This window comes from Sesamum indicum, linkage group LG6 (assembly GCF_000512975.1).
Source record: "Sesamum indicum cultivar Zhongzhi No. 13 linkage group LG6, S_indicum_v1.0, whole genome shotgun sequence".
NCBI lineage: Eukaryota > Viridiplantae > Streptophyta > Magnoliopsida > Lamiales > Pedaliaceae > Sesamum > Sesamum indicum.
In genome coordinates this window covers 22,877,688-22,894,576 of record NC_026150.1, presented here as the reverse complement: position 1 = coordinate 22,894,576, position 16,889 = coordinate 22,877,688, and the positions used below count along the sequence as shown (strand labels likewise).

General features: G+C 30.2%; 1 protein-coding gene across 1 annotated transcript; it reads right to left on the bottom strand.

The window, feature by feature from the left end:
* Positions 9,030-13,752, bottom strand: LOC105165548. Its single transcript, XM_011084601.2, has 4 exons — positions 13,494-13,752; positions 12,691-12,758; positions 10,466-10,596; positions 9,030-10,072 (listed from the first exon to the last, which is right to left on the bottom strand). The coding sequence occupies exons 1-4, from the start codon at positions 13,669-13,671 to the stop codon at positions 9,280-9,282; spliced, it is 1,170 nt and encodes a 389-aa protein (XP_011082903.1). The 5' UTR covers positions 13,672-13,752; the 3' UTR covers positions 9,030-9,279.

Genomic DNA, 16,889 nt, shown 5'->3' with positions numbered 1-16,889 from the left:
AAATCCAAACAAAAGAGGAATTTCTCAAAGAAAAAGATCTCTCAAGATTGAGAGAGAGAAGGAGAGAGAGAGAGAGTGTGTGTGTGTGTGTGTGTCAACCTTAAGAGGCAAGGGAGGGAACAGCAAATCTAGGATTTGTGAGTGGGCCAAATTACAAAACTGTCCCTTGTCTTGATATGATGATGATTTAATACATCATTATGAGGGGATCATAAAGTCAATCCCTTTCATAATCTCCAAAAATCCTCTCACAAACCTGTGAAGTTTGACCATTTGAGGTATAGCCTATATGGGATAGTGTTGCTTAACACCTATTATAAAATAGAAATTTTAATTAAATTATATGTTAAGTACAATGCATTTATGATCTGATTACTATATAATTTAAACAAAAAACTAATTACATAAAAATATATAAAATTTGTTCTATAATTAATTTAATTTGAATAAAATTTTCTTATTATATAATTGCCATTCACTACTTCAATGACCAATTATGTTGCTGATTCTTTTGTTTGAATAAACTTTTCACTAAATAAAATAAGGGTATCACTATTGCTTCACATAATTACTTCCTCTATATATATATATCAAATACGACTTCTAACCGTATATTTTTGTGCCCGTATTCGATAATATTTTAACAATAAAAGTATTATGAATAAAATGTCACAAGGAAAAAGGGTCGAGTTAGAATGTGGGCATTTATTTAGTTGATCTGTCTAGTTTTGGGAAAACAAACATTGTAATAATAATTTAATAGATGTGAAATTTCATGCTTGAAAGTGATTTTTCTCTTATAAGTTTGTAACATTATTATATCACATAATTATGTGAAAAATGATTGGTCCATGCATTTCAAATCATGTCTACATTTCTTAAATCAATGGTAAAAAATATATAAAAAAAAAGAATTTACCCCAAAAAAAAAAAGGGTCCAAAAGATAAAAGGCAAATTTACAAATCTTCCTATTATAATACGTTAAGTTTGATAATCGTATATATAAATTATTTCACATCAATATAATATATATTTTATTCTCTTGGTATATATTATTTATTTCTATTCAATATTTTAATGATCACCATGAATAATATATAAGGTGAATGATAATTATATTTCTTGATATTTGGTATAATTATAAATACTCTTTTATTGTTTAAAAATTATAAATATATATACACTCAAATAAAAAATAGTTATGTAGCTCCTAAACTGTGACATGGAAACCAGTACTTTACCCTTGCTGAAATATTTTTTACAAAAAAAATTGATAAAATATAAAAATAAAAATTGAGGACAGGGCAAATAAATAATCCATAGGAAATATTAATCTATCAAAATATTTTGAAAATTCAAAAAAATATATATAAGATTATAGTTCATAATTCAAAATGATATTTTGATCAATTCATCATAAAAATTGGATGAGAAAACCTAATGGATCGAGACTAATGAAATAGGCTTGTTGTTAGACGGACGTTAAAATTATGGGAGATATTTGTAATTTTTTAAATAATAATAAGGTATTTGTAATTATATCAAATTCTAAAAAAAGTGGGTGTAATTTATCCATATATATATATATATATATATTTCGGATAAACTATATCTTAATGTCAAAATCATGACTGCAACAATCAAGAAAATTGTAAAAGGTCAACCAAGTCTATCTATCATTAATGGTTTCAAAAATTTTGTGCACCTCTTAAATATTTTATCTATACATACATATTCTTACACTTACTCTTCCACATTCACATTCCTAGTTTTTAGCATAATTGCATTTGTATATATATAGTAAAATGAAGTATGACACATATTAAATATTCTATTCCAAATTTTATTACATTTTTTATCATATGTTGAGGTTGTTCGACTGAGCTGATTTGAATCTTTTTATGTGTTTTAAAATCTTAAAAATTTTAAATTTTATATATAAATAAGCTTTAAAGTGTTTGAATAATTAAAATATTAGAATTTATAAGATATTAGAGTATTTGACATAATAAAATTACTATATTGTAATAATAATAAAGAAAAAATCACCAAACTGTTAAAATTTAAAATCATGCAACACATATTTATACTTGAAAAAAAAAATCAACTAAATACGTCATACGTACAAAATCGTTTTTCAAAATAAAATAAATAATTCTTTATTTTTTATGCATAACATATACATTTATTAATTAAAATAAAAAAAATACAAAAAAAGAAAATCCAACATTCCTTACCTATTATACAAACACACATTGACTAGGCCAAATAATTTAAATTTATTGTCCAACGGTACTCAGGGGTAATATCGTCAATTCAAGAAATGGCTTTATTGAGTGTGATTATTGTAGAGGGAAAAAGGGTGTATTGGTGGAGGAACAAAGTCTTTGATTTGAAGCATTACCTTTTCCATTAAAGTATCACTCACACCACTCCCCTTTCCCATCTTTATATACTTTTTAATTTAATTAATTATTTATTTAATTACAATGGAATGAGTTTAGTGTTAATTAAAAGTAATTAGTGTGGGGTCCACTTTTGTGGACTCATCCCTTCAAAAATATTGATTCATTGCGGAAAATAGATTAAGAGAAAATTACAACAAACTCCCTTAAAATTTGTCATAATTATAAATATTTTATTGTTGTTTGAGACTTTGTAAATACTATTCTATAATCAATAACTGTCTAACAGATACTCCATCGTAACAGTCCATTATATGGGTATTTGTTTAACGTTTGTTAATTTCGAGAACGTATTTATAATTTTTACAAAAAGTGATAGAATTATAATAAATTTTAGGGGGTCTATTGTAATTTACCTAAAAATTAAATTTGGTGGTTAAGGGTGTTATCTAATCATGATAACATCTCATATGGTTTATTTATTTTGTTATTAAAAAAGACATTGCACGTGCACCACATGTATGGCACGTGGGAGGCCACTTTACCTTTTCCCAATCTTGATAGGGGCATGTTTGGAAAATTGTAAAAAGAAAATGTGTAAGTTTAGTTACAACGTGGATTTGTTAGGACCTGTTTATTTGTTTGGATAAATTATATTAATAACCCTTTCAAAAATTAGGTCTGATCACACCAATTCCTTATATTCTTTACAAAATTATAAAAATACATCTTAAAATTATAACTACAATTATAATTTACATTGTCACGTTTTCATGAACACAAAAATTTACACAAACACTTTCTTAAGATAAATTACATTGATGCCCCTTAAAAGATTATACTTGCAATTTTACAAAAGGTACCGGTAGAGAGAGAAAATATATTTTTATTATTTAAAAAATTACTAATACCCCTAATTTTAATGGTCATCCAACAACTTACTCAATTCGTTAGGTAAAAGAAAAACATGTAGCAAGAGCAAAGTTGACAACTTCAAACCCTCATTCAATGATTACATAATTTCATCAAACATTAAGATATAGTTGTATTTTTTAAAACAACAAGAGGTATTCGTAATTATGTCAAATATCATGTAAGCTCATTATAATTTGCCTTGTAATTTAATATGCTTAATAGGGATCAACCTGGGATGAGGGGCAAAATAGTCAATTTACAAATCAACGAAATAAAATGTTACAAACCTCTAGTTGTCTATTAGACCCTCGAGTACATCATACTATAGTCTACTTCACTGTAAATATTACTTTTGATAAATTTTATAAGAATATATTCATTATCGTTGAAGCACATCACTATTTCAATATAATTTTTTCGTCTACATCAATCACAAAATAATTCACTTATTTACATTAGGAACCACTCACCTAAGTCTAACAGTACCTAATATATATGTGTGTGTGTGTTTGTGAGATAAAGTTTAAATTTAATTTATAAAAATTAGATATTTAAGAATGTAAGAAAACCAATGATTGGTGCTTTATTTTACTTAGTTTTGGGTGAATCAAGTTGTGTACCAATTCTTGGGAAACTGTAGTTTGTCATAAATGAAAGATAGAACCATACAATATGGCATCTGAACAGCAATTTGCTGTAGTCTTATGTACAAGGACAAAACATGGGATACATATGATATCTCTTCTCTTTTCTTAAATAGACCTACTCCCTTTTTTTTTATAGGTTTTCCATAGTATTAAAAAGGATAAGTTACAACATAATATTCCGATGTTTGTTATAATTATAACCACCGTTTAGTTGTTTGAAAATTATAAATATCTATTTAAAAATTATTTATTATTTGATAAATACCTCGATAATAGGTTGTTATGAAGGGTATTTGTTAGACATTTATTAATTATAGAAGATATCAAGTGTAATATATTTATTAATAGTACTGGCACGTGTTCTATACTGATTGAGAACAAGAAATTTGAGTGGTTTATAAACGTCAAAATCACTCTCTCTAGTAGGTCGTATTTTCAGAAGTCAGAGTAGATAATACCCTACGCGACGAGACATTGATTGTGCCTCATGTTGTACCATTTGGCATCATTTTGTGAGAATGATGTTATGTCCGTCTGAAACCCTTTGTTCGGGAGGTCGATGATGTTGGTATGCGTCCCACTTTAATTGTAGATAAGGAATTTGAGTGACTTATAAACTCTATTTCCTGACGAGGCACCTTTCAATGATAGACCTGTGAAGCTCATCTACTAAAACAATTGTCCTTACAAAATTACGATCAATTATTATTATTATTATTTTTTTTACTGCGATAATTTTGTGACCATAGGTCATATTTCTTGTAGCAAGACTTAAATTCAATTAACTTGTAATCTAAAAAACATTCATATTTAATTGAACTCGATTCAACTATATTTCGCCAAACAATTGAACTTCAAGTAAGTTCGAATTGATTTCAATTTATTAAAATATTATTGTAATTAATATATAATTACAGCTATTATTTAAAAAAAAAAAAACAGCAAACTACTAGAAAGTGTATATAATTATTACATGAATATATACATATATATATATAACAATAAATTATAAGAAACCTCTCAATTTTCCTTATAACTAAAGCAATGTTATCCAAACAACAATCATATGGTCTATTAATTTTGGACCAATTATGGGTTGGATGAATGTTGGTAACTTAATTATTTATGTTGGGACATTGGCCGCAATAAATAAATTAATTATATATTTAGCACATACGTATTATAGTAATAACATTTCAAAAAAAAAAAAAAAAATTGGGGGCGAGTATTAATGTACTTGGTGCATTTAATGTACATGAACTACAATTATCCAAAAAGTGAAAAATAAAGTAACCTAAACTACTTAGTCATGTCTAATTATTTCAAAATTTTGGGTAAATTATATTTACGATCTCCTGAAATTAAACATATCCTATTTTTTTGTAAATTATAACTCTTCATAAAATTTAAATTATAATTATAACTAAAAACCTTATTTAAAGCAAAGTTTACACAAACAAAATATTACACTGACGCTCTTTATCAGTGCAGCTGTAATTTTTACAAAAGAATATTACACTAACACCCGTTAGGGGGTGTAGCTGTAATTTTACAGAAAATATACGGTATTTGTATAATTTGACTTAACCTCAAAAAGTATCAATATAATTTACCTAATTTTTTTATGGGTAATATCATTTAAACTCTTTAATTATTACATTCATTTGTATATGAATTTACTTAATATGCTATCACATTAATAGTTATGATTTTATCTAAAAAGTGCGCATCAATATATACAAGTCATAACAAGTAATCACTTCACTGGCGGAATTATGATTTCTCAATATGTTTAATTACTACGTTCAAAAGTAAAAAATCATGACGATTATCAATCAATCATGACTACGCAATGACTATTAGCCGTTGTTTCTGCTAGAGGGGCCAAAATATTAGCAATAGTAGAAACTATAACGCGTGTCATATTCTATCAAAATACTAACAAACTCTGATAAAAATGATTAAAAGTAATTTTCTTTTTATAACTCATATGATTATTAATAAAAATTCCTGAAAACTACTAAAAGTACGTAATCTTAACACAACGAAAACTATAGGGTGAATAGCAATTTACCCCCCTGTGGTATTGAAAATGAGCACATTACCCAATGTGAAAAAAAATATAGCAATTTACCTCCCTGTACTTTTTAAAATGAAGCAATTTTATTTTTTTAATAAAGAAATAATTTGTTGATTTACGATATCACAAGAGGTTGCTTGCATTTTTCTCGAATACTATATGTCATTCAACCTCTAGTTGGCCATTGTATTTGTACGCACTTACCGAGACCTGGTAGCTAATGGTAGCTACGAAATTTAATAAGTTAGTACTATGTATTAAACATCATAAAAGGAGGTAAGGAAACGTACTAGTCTAAGTACACGATGTGCATCTCATAATATCTTTGTACGACGACGGTTGTCTGAATATGACACACACACACAAACATATTCACATATTAATGCTATTAGTGTATGCACGATGTAAATTAGTGGTTCATTTCAATTACAAATAAAAAACTTGAACGGCTTATAAAAAAATCAAATTAACCCATTTTTATGACAAAATGGTGAAATAAAATTCATACAGAACAAAAGTGAATAATATCTCATGCAATCAGATCAATTATTGGGCATGTTGCATCGAAATAATAGTTCATTTGATTTTATTTAATTATTGGAGAACCTAGTTCTTGGCTAGGGATAAGGCTACAAGAAAAAGGGTTCTTTAAATGGTGCATGAATTTTTGGATAAGAGCAACTTCATTGAATTAATTAGTCATTTGGATCATAAAGATTGATTGGATTTATGTCAATTTCATGACAAGTATAGTACCATTATTTACTAAAAAATGATTGACGTAAATTAAGTTAAATCAAACTTGATTCAACCTAGATTTTCTCAAATCATAGGTAAAGGACGACATGAAAAGGGATCGTCGAGGCCTAGTTAGTTCATAAAACTCAGGTACCATAGCTATAAGATCATAAGTTCAAATTCCATATATGCATAGTTATCTGAAGTATTAATTAGTCTACTTTAACAACAGTTACTTGTCAACTATAATAGTAGTTTATGGTTGATCACGGATAATGGCAGATTGCGATAATTGATATATTGATGTTATTTATAAGGGATGATTATCCTGCTCTTTCTTGAAATTTGATGTAATTACACGTAAATTTCATGTGGTTTGAAAATTTACATTTAGTATCCTTAAAGTTTATTTATGTCTTACAAATAGATCACTCCGTTAGTTAAAATTTATTAGATTTGCTGATGTTAGCAAAAAAAAATTGAATAAAAATTCATATTTATTCCCTATTAACTTATTTCTGACTTACTGCAGTTCAAGCAAATTCTTTATGACCCAAGTACCCTTACAAGGTTAGAGCATGTATTATTGTGTGAAAACGTATAAAGATAGTTAGATCAGAAAAGATTGATTTGACCTGTAATAAGTCGGTAATAAGCCAATGGGGGTAAATATAAATTTTTATTTACTTTTTTTGTTAATATCAACAAACTCAGTAAATTTTGACTAATAGCGAATTTTATTTGTTAGACAAAAACAAACATAAAAAATATTAGATGTAATTTTATAAATTATAGGACATCTAGATATAATACACTAAATCTTATGAAAACACAATATAATTATCCCTATTTGCAGTGTAATTGTAACTCATTCATTTAAAAGTAAAAATAAGAAAGAGTGGAGTCCGCAGACGAAATGGTAGTAGTAGTATTATTATTGTTAAGAATTTCATTACATCATCACACCACTGCCAATTAGATGCTTTTTCTTACACAATTATAACGATATCAATAAATTAAAAAAGTACATCCTTCATCAATAAATTTAAATTTTAATAAATTAAGATTATAGTAAATTCACATTAAAAAAGATGAATATTCATTACATATTCAGATTAAATGAAACAAATCTCATATATTTTGTAGAACTCCCTCCATTAGATGCTTTCACGAGGAAATTTTCACTCCAACATTATTCCTCATTCATTGTTTTCTTTCAAGGGTAGATTGCAATTACAAGTTTGACTTAAAGAAAAATAGCTTAAAATCCTCCTACGTTCTAAAAGTTCGGCTTAAAAATTCATATACTAAAAGTATAAACGAAAAGTTTCCTATGTATTTTCTAAATGTTGCACACGCCCCCTTTACCATTGTTATTTAACAGCGTTAAATTTTTTATAATTATCCGTTATACCCTTATATATTATAAACTATTTATATTACAAGTATTGTTGAATACATCATAGTACAGTTTCAAAGTTTTTTTAAGTTTAAGGTATGTCGATATGTAATATTCTCTATTTTCAATATGGGATGGTCGATTTATACATTTCCTTGGACACACGCACTCTTCAATTTTGCAATGTAAGAAGCTGACAGTTCACCTTCTTTTTAATATGCAGAGTTAAATTTAAATAGTAACTTTGAACAGTAATTTTCATTCATCCAGAATTGGATTTAATAAATTAAACACACCAAAAATCACCTATATTTTATGTAGATTAATGGTTCCAAAGTCATTTTAATTTAATTTATCGATGATAGCTCACTTAAATTATCAATAAAAGGTAATCACCAATTTTTTCAACAAAGAGTTCGGCAGTGTCCCAGTCGTAGTCACCACGCACCGTGGAATTTCAAGAACTGTATATTGAATATATAATTGCATTTGTCAAGTGATTGACAACTCTTATACGCTAATTGCATTATCAGTACAATATATTTGTCATGAAAGTAATCTAGATCTGAGTAAACTTAATCCAAACTAAAATTTAATCTCCATATCGCCATCTTTAGAAAAGTCCATCTGTTTTCCTATTGATCAACGACATAAGTTCAAGATTTTAATCATTTTCAATATGTTGGATTGTTGATGACAACCCAACAGTGCAATTAGATATGTTGTCTGTAAGAGTTAGGCCAATCAACAAGTTGCTTGTAAACCTGTAATGAGATCAGTATTTCGGTCCAGTTTTATGTTTTTCCTATTTTCTGCTTGCATTTACAGAGAACAAACTCTTTCATTGACAGGTTCATAAAGATTCAATTTAGAGAACATTGAGCTGCACAACACCACATACATTTGAAAGATACCAAATGGATACTATGTAATATGTCATCCTTCCAAGTAGGCTTCCAACTAGAAACATGGATATGTCGATCTATAATCGGTGATAAACTATGTAGAAACGACCAAGGGACGGTCTCTAAAGCCTATTAAATCTTTATCCTTGTAATTCATTCAAATATATAAATCAAGCTTGGATCCAAACTTCAATTTCCAGCGGATATATCTACCCAGTCAGACAGCAAAGATGATTTGAATATCTGAAGCAGCACCATCTTTTTGTTTCGGTCAAGAGTTGTCATGTTGTGTTTTTTGTAAACGCCGAGTTTAAGAGCTTGTTTCCCTTCTTTGTTTGCTCTCTTCCTCAAAGCAGACAGTAAACCTGCCCACTGTGGATCTGAATGCGTTTCATTTTTCTTGGCTTCAGTCTCCTCTCCATCAGCTGATGATAGATCCACAGCAGTATCCACTGAATCCTTACCTTGTTGCTCCCCATCAGCTGATGATAGATCAGCAGCAGCATCCACTGATCCCTTTCCTTGTTGCTCCCCATCAGCTGATGATAGATCAGCAGCAGCACCTACTGATCCCTTACCTTGTTGTTCCCCATCAGCTGAAGATATATCAGCAGCAGTATCCACCAAAACCTTACGCTGTTGCTCCCCATCAGCTGATGATAGATCAGCAGCAGTATCCACCGAAACCTTACCTTGTTGCATCCTTTCCTCGGCATTTTCACTGCCAGTTTGCTGACTATCACCACTACTATCATTGTCACTTCTGCTTCCCCACCATCTATATGAGACACTTGATAAGCCGTGTGATGGGAATCCGTACTTAAATTCATCGAAGGTGGCTGAATTCGCTTTGTTCATGGTTGAGCTATGCATATTAAGTGAAGTCTCGGTTTGGTTATCCTTGGTTGGCTGCTGTGGAAGCATTCGTAAAGTCGAAGTTTCCTGTGAAGAGCCAATGTTTGTGATCTGAGGGCGAGGGCCTCTACGTGTAACCAAAGTAACCCCAACAATGTAAAAATGAAAACAAAAGAATTGGGTGAGAAAGTGAAGAAATTTTGCACATAAATCCTACAATCAGAAACAAGCAATGAACAAGAAAAGTTGGAAGAGAACAAAGATTATACAAGTAAAATAACTGCTGCTATTTTAAAGAAATACATTGTCTTTGTAAGACTTAGTGGAGACGTTAAGACATGAAATCGCACGCAAGAGTAACCTATTACTACAGATCTTACGGAGCTTTTGGATGAACTTTCACTTGTGCTTTGTCTAAGCAGCACATATTTACGACTTGGAATTGGATTTGACTTTGAATTTAGCCTAAACCTTTTGCAAGTATCATTTGTGTGCAAGACAGAAAGTAAAATAAACTTACAGAGATGATGATACAGCTGAACTTGCCAAAGTCTCCTTCCTTTCTCCAGCAACTTTTAGTTCAGCAAGTTGCTTCTCTTTTTCTATTGCAGCATCCTTCTTAATTTCTTCAATGCTCTTTCCAGAGAGAAACTAGATCACAGCAAAAAGATTGCAAAATCTTGAGCTAGTTCACATGGTTAATTAATTATACATGGGAAGTGGAAATGTAACAAACAGTATTATGACATGACATAAGGAATAATGAAATGACTGTCCTTCCATCAACAAGAAAATGCACTACCAGTAAGTAAATTGTTTTAAGCATCCTACTTCATGACCAGATTGGTTCTTGAATTCACATTAACATTTAACGGTGAACTAATGAAATCAAACAGTTCTCAGTAATTTTAGTAAGGGATTCAGGGAACAACAGATGAGTTTTGATCTTGTCACTGATGGACATGAGATTCGCGATTTAGAAAATTGGAAGCAAATAAGATGTCTAAGCTAATTGGAGACGGACAGAAAAGGATAAACACGTCATTCACACCAAAAATTTGCGGGATGCAATGCTGCAACATATAGCATTGCCCCTCCATACAAGCCAATTAATCAAGAAAGACAAGGAAAAGAACTGCAATGAAGATTTCATTGATAGGTAGATATAATTTGTCTGCACCTAAAATGCAAGGAAACAACCATGTGTAAGAATTAGCATCTATGGAGCAATTACTGCAAGCATTTAAAACCTTCACCTGGATAAACCTTGACGTCCTACCTTTGTTATCCTTGTAGACTTCAGATTGTCATTTTAAAGACTTCCAAGTTTCTGAATTACAGTCCAAGATCCTCATCGCTCTAACAGTCTAACTTGTCCACTATTACTCCCCCACCCATGTACAAAATTAGTATCTATGGGAAGCATTTACGGCAAGCATTTAGAAGCCTTCACCTGGAGACATCCTACTTTATTATCCTTGCCGACTCCATATTACAGACTTCCTAGTTTCTGAATTACAGTCCAAAGTTCTAGTCACTCTAACTCCTCCACTATGTTTACACCCCCAACCTCCCCCCAAAAAATTAATTTAGGGCCAAAGTCATTTGAAGAGCACAAGATAAAACTCCTGAAGAATAGTAATAAATAAAAGGGGACAAAAAGCCTATACTGCCACCAGAAACTTTGGGCCTGTAAATGAGAACTGCTGTGGTGCACAAAGTATAAAAAATTGAAACTTACTACGAGGCTAGCCTCTGGCCTAAACGAAACTAAATCTTCAATTACTTTTTTCAAACAACAGCCAATGACCTGTTGTGACAAATTCAGCTAAAATCGACACTGTTCACAAAAACCTAAAAGATAGAAATTTCTGCATTTCTGTGTGTTCCATCCTACAGTCACTTGTTGTGGGCTTACTCATGGATAAAAGGACTAACTCCCTGTTATTTTTATTACAGGGCAACTCATATACGGTTGGCGGTGCACTGAACCATAAAAAAGGGCAATTCAGCGTCCCAACCAAACTATGACAGTCATTTCCACAGCTCAAGCTCAGAAGATACCAGGTTAAATCATCTTACACGTGTTAGATCAAGTAAAATTTCAAGATCTCACGAGAAGATTCTTGGTGCGTAGCGCTTCAAGCCTAGATTTCTAAACATTCCAGCAGAGTAGAAGCTTTAAGGAAATACACATATATCGTAGAAAGGCCATCTTTACAGAGTAACATCGATGATACATAGTATATCAACTGCTACTTCAGTGCAAGCAAACAGGATGAATGCTGATTAATACTTTTGAAGCTTGGGTAAAAAGGTAACCGCATATATATGGAACTCTTGGCTTATAACAAAGTGGTGGCAGAACAGGAACCTGCTGGTGCTCAGAGGCAGGAGCCATGTGAGTACCCAAGATAGGGGTCGCGAAGGGAAGGGCACAGGGAATGTATGGATTTGATAGGTAAGAAAGGGATACTTCTATTACACATTATCAGAAATGGGTTTCTGGACCTTCAAATATAGCTTGCTTCCTTTTCCCTTAGTAACGGGTTATATAGGAGTTGATTGGGCCTGTCAAAAGTTACTCTATATGAGTTCCTAAAAGTTAACTGAATGAAAATCACAAGTATGTGGATCAAGCAATCTCAGCCAACGTGGTTGTCGGGAAACCTTCCTTCAGTTATACAATATGACAGCACTACGCTATCCAATTACAAGACAAGCTGCATTTTCTGGTTATCTTACCTTTCGATATGGCCACCTGACAAGACCATTTTCATAGCAGACTTTCTTTAGAACACTAGGACAAACACCTGCAGAATGAAAAACACAGTCCCATAAAATCATAATGTGACAGAAACTGGATAAAGAAAACATTATTGTAATCATATCAACCAGCAAGAGACTAGAGTAAAGTTGAAAACCTAAAACTAAATTCATTTCAGCTAACAAGTAAAGGTATGGCAACAAAGTTTATGCACCTTAAAAACAGTAGTCTTGTGTTAAGAATTTTAGAATTTTCTCCTTCAGCTTTACCCAATCGGCCTCCACGACGAGTGAGAACCAGTAGAAGGCCAATTACCAAATACCAGAAATGCTTGGGAAAATTGGTTCTTGCTAATAAAGTACTAAAATTCATTACTTCAAGAAAATACTTCAGAACATACTCCTAAAGAGCCACTGTTGCCTCAAAACTACTACCAACGTACTCCTTTCACTCTACCTTCTCGCAAGGAAATTTACAAAAGAAATATTCATTCTTCATCAAATTGCCAGTTGCAAGAACTCGAAATGAAACTGCCCATTAGTTCAAAATTCCTTCCACAATGGCTATACCATCGTGCACAACCCTTTCCTGATAAACATTCTTGTACTATTGAGATAGAACAGAGCTATGGTGTAAGTTTCTTCCCAGAACTACCAAAAACAAATACTATTATATCTTTACACCGCATCATTGTCCTAAACAGCTCGGTAGATACATAAATACATACAGACATGCACGCTTCATGTTTTTCAATAAGATTGAGAGAGTGGCGGAGATGTACCAAGAGAGTCCGCGGCGTCGGAGAGTGGAACCGAGAACAATGTGGACACCTCCTCAAAGGACGGAGACTTTGATCCTGGAGCTGGACTCGGACTGGGGTTCGACGTGGGGTTTGAATTTGGTAACGGGCTTCGATTCGAGTACGAGTTCGGAGTCGGGTTCTGCAGAGTACCCATCATCGGTGGCGATAGGCGGAGGGCCGGGGGAGGTCGGGTGCGATTTGAATATTGGGTTCAACTTTTTGAGGGATTTTTCGACTAAAATGGATAAAACACAATGAAGTGAAAATAGGCTAAAAATTTTAAATATCATTTTTAATTTAAATTAATTGTTCATTTTTATTAAATTTAACGATATTAATTTTTTTATAAAACAATTATTATATTTTTATTTAATATATATTATTTTATTTCTTAAAAAATACAAAAAAATAACTCAAAAATAAGTAAAAAAATATACCTGCGAAATATATAAATACCATAAGTACATCTTAATAAAAAAAAACCCAAAAAAAGGGTCAACAATAAGTTAAAAGAATATCCCCAAACGCACAAGAAGTGCGTGTAATACACATTCCATTAGTTACTAACGGATTAATGGTACGGGTGTTTTTTTGCTGAATTTTAAAAAATATAGGGGGGGTTTTAGCCTATTTCGAAAATGCAATATGATTTTTAGTTTTTAACTAGATACATGGAAGTAAATGCATTTGAGCCGGGATTTTTCACATTTTAATCTAATTGAAAATGAATGTATGAAATTAACAAATTTTATTTTAGGCCAAAAAAACTACAAGGTATCCGACCAGATTTATCATAATTATAAATATTTTTTTATTATTTACTATAATTATAAATATTTTTTATTATTTATAATAATATAAACACCTTCTAATATTAATGGACATTTATTTAATTACTTTTATAATAAATTATTATGAAAGAATCTTTATTGGACAATTGTTAATTTTAGAAAAATCATTGTATTTTAACATTTATTTTAATACCTACCCTCCATAATACATTTAATATTACAATTAAATAAATATATTAATAATTTAATTTTAAAATATTTTTAAAATAATAAATTTTACAAATATGATTATAAAAATAAATATAACCACATTTATGGAATAACTTTAAATTTACATAAACTTAAAAAAATTTATTTTTGTTCTATTAAAATTAATTGAAAATCTTACCTCTAATTTATATCCATAAATTTTGCAAATTTTTAATTGTATAAATTTCTCAAACTGCCGTTATTGTATATCAGTTATCACATTGTTCGTATTTTCGTACAAATTATTATTTTATCCAGTACCATCATAAAATGCTCAAAATAATATTTATTTACAACAATTAAACATTATTAGTATTATTATTATTTTGTGAACGTCTTTAAATAATTATTAACGTCAATATGGTCCAACAAATAAAATGCAATATACTGTTGGATTGAACTACTGATCGAGTAGACTTATTTGGCAAAGTAAACGACTCCTTGATATACGAAATACAAACTTTTAATATAATTATTTGAATAACAATATCAAATTTTATTTTAAAAATCATAATCATAATATACCAACAAAAATGATATATCGAAATTCTAAATTTGTCAAAAATGTCTATCACAATTATTCTCACGTTCACATCAATCTTTGAGGAAAAAGAAAATTATTAAAGTTTTATTATTTTAATTGTATTATAAATCAACTGACCTTATCACTAGAAAAAAGAGAAAGAAAGGAAAGAAGTTTTTAGATGATTGATGAGAAAAAAGTAATTCCAATGCACAGCTCCACTAATAATGTCGACCTAAGCAATGAGGTCACCTGAGTATGACATATAACACTCCCACCCCCACCCCCCACCCAAAAAAAAAAACAAAAAATCTCCAATTAAAATTTTATTTCTTTATTTATTTTTATATTATGAAAAAAGTATGTGATTCGAGTTTGAGATTACAATGACCTCAAACGAGTGATCGGTTGTTGAAACTATCAAAATTAATTATTGTTTCTAAAACTGTAACAGTTTGGAATCAAGTTGAATCTTTAAAAAATTATTAATTCATTTCTCAATCTCAGATGTAATAACTGAAGTTGGGGGGTGGGTTGCGAATTAACTACTGATTCATAAAAACTAAGTACAAAGCATAAATAAATCAATAGAGAAAGATTTCGATCCAAATGAGTGTTTCACCCAATCGAAAAAGAGAATTAGTTACACATCAAGTATGTAGAAAAATATAAACCAAAAAGAAAGGAAAAGAAGAAAGATGACTTAGACTAAGAGAGTAATAAAATATGGAATTGGTTCATGCCCCTTTTATAGCACAAAAAACATCATCTCTCTTGCCTTCCAACTTGCAGTCTGGAAAATGAAACATATCGCAGTAACAAATTTTTTCAAATTGCCTACTTTTGTGCAAATAGGCTCGAGCACTCAATAAGGCAGGCATGATCACTCCTTATTAAGTGTTCAAGTCTATCTTTATCCCCTGTTCTCTTTATCACTTTTCGAGTACAATTGCACTAATTTGCCTTTCTATTCATCAAACTTGTCATAATAACTCTTACGTTCGAAATATATACTTCAAAAATCTATGTAATAAAATCATTTTAAAATTCTCAAAATAGACATGTATAGGCGCGTTAAATTATTTCTTATCAACGAGCAAACGTTATGTTTTTTGGGAGGTCTCCAACTTAAATGCACCAACTTTTAAGTAAGTCGGATGCGAGATTGAGGAGAAAATATATAGAATATTATGCGAATAAATAGTGTACATAGTGTTATCGATTATTTTACATGGCTCTATATATATATAGCCAAGAGTATTCGTTTTTGTACGAATATACATGTCATGATCTTAATATTTTTTTCAAGAGTAGAGTGATCGATAGCGACGATCCAAAGTCAGATCTGGTGTGATTCGACAACACAAAAAGAAAATACGGGAACTTTGAACCTATTTAAAATCCTATGAAGGTATTTTTAACATTTTTAAAACCCTTTCTTTTAGTCCCCATCCGTATTAAAAAATTTATATTATTATGTGAACTCAATAATACAAAAAGAACTAATGAAACTAAGGCTAATTATCAATTATAATAGTTGGATTTAATATATATATATATGTATATATTACTATAACAAACATAAATTTTAACAAATGGCCTATTTTTGTCTCCTACTTACCACAAATATTTCTTTTTTAGTAATTAATTGTCTTTGGTATAATTGAAACCAATATTGGTGAAGTATTGACAGGGGACCTAACTTTCCCGACTTTTTAACACTAGCTACACTGAGTAATTTTTTAAAATATTTGTGCATTATATGGTACACCTTATCCCTCATTTCACATAACTTTATGATTTTAACATTAA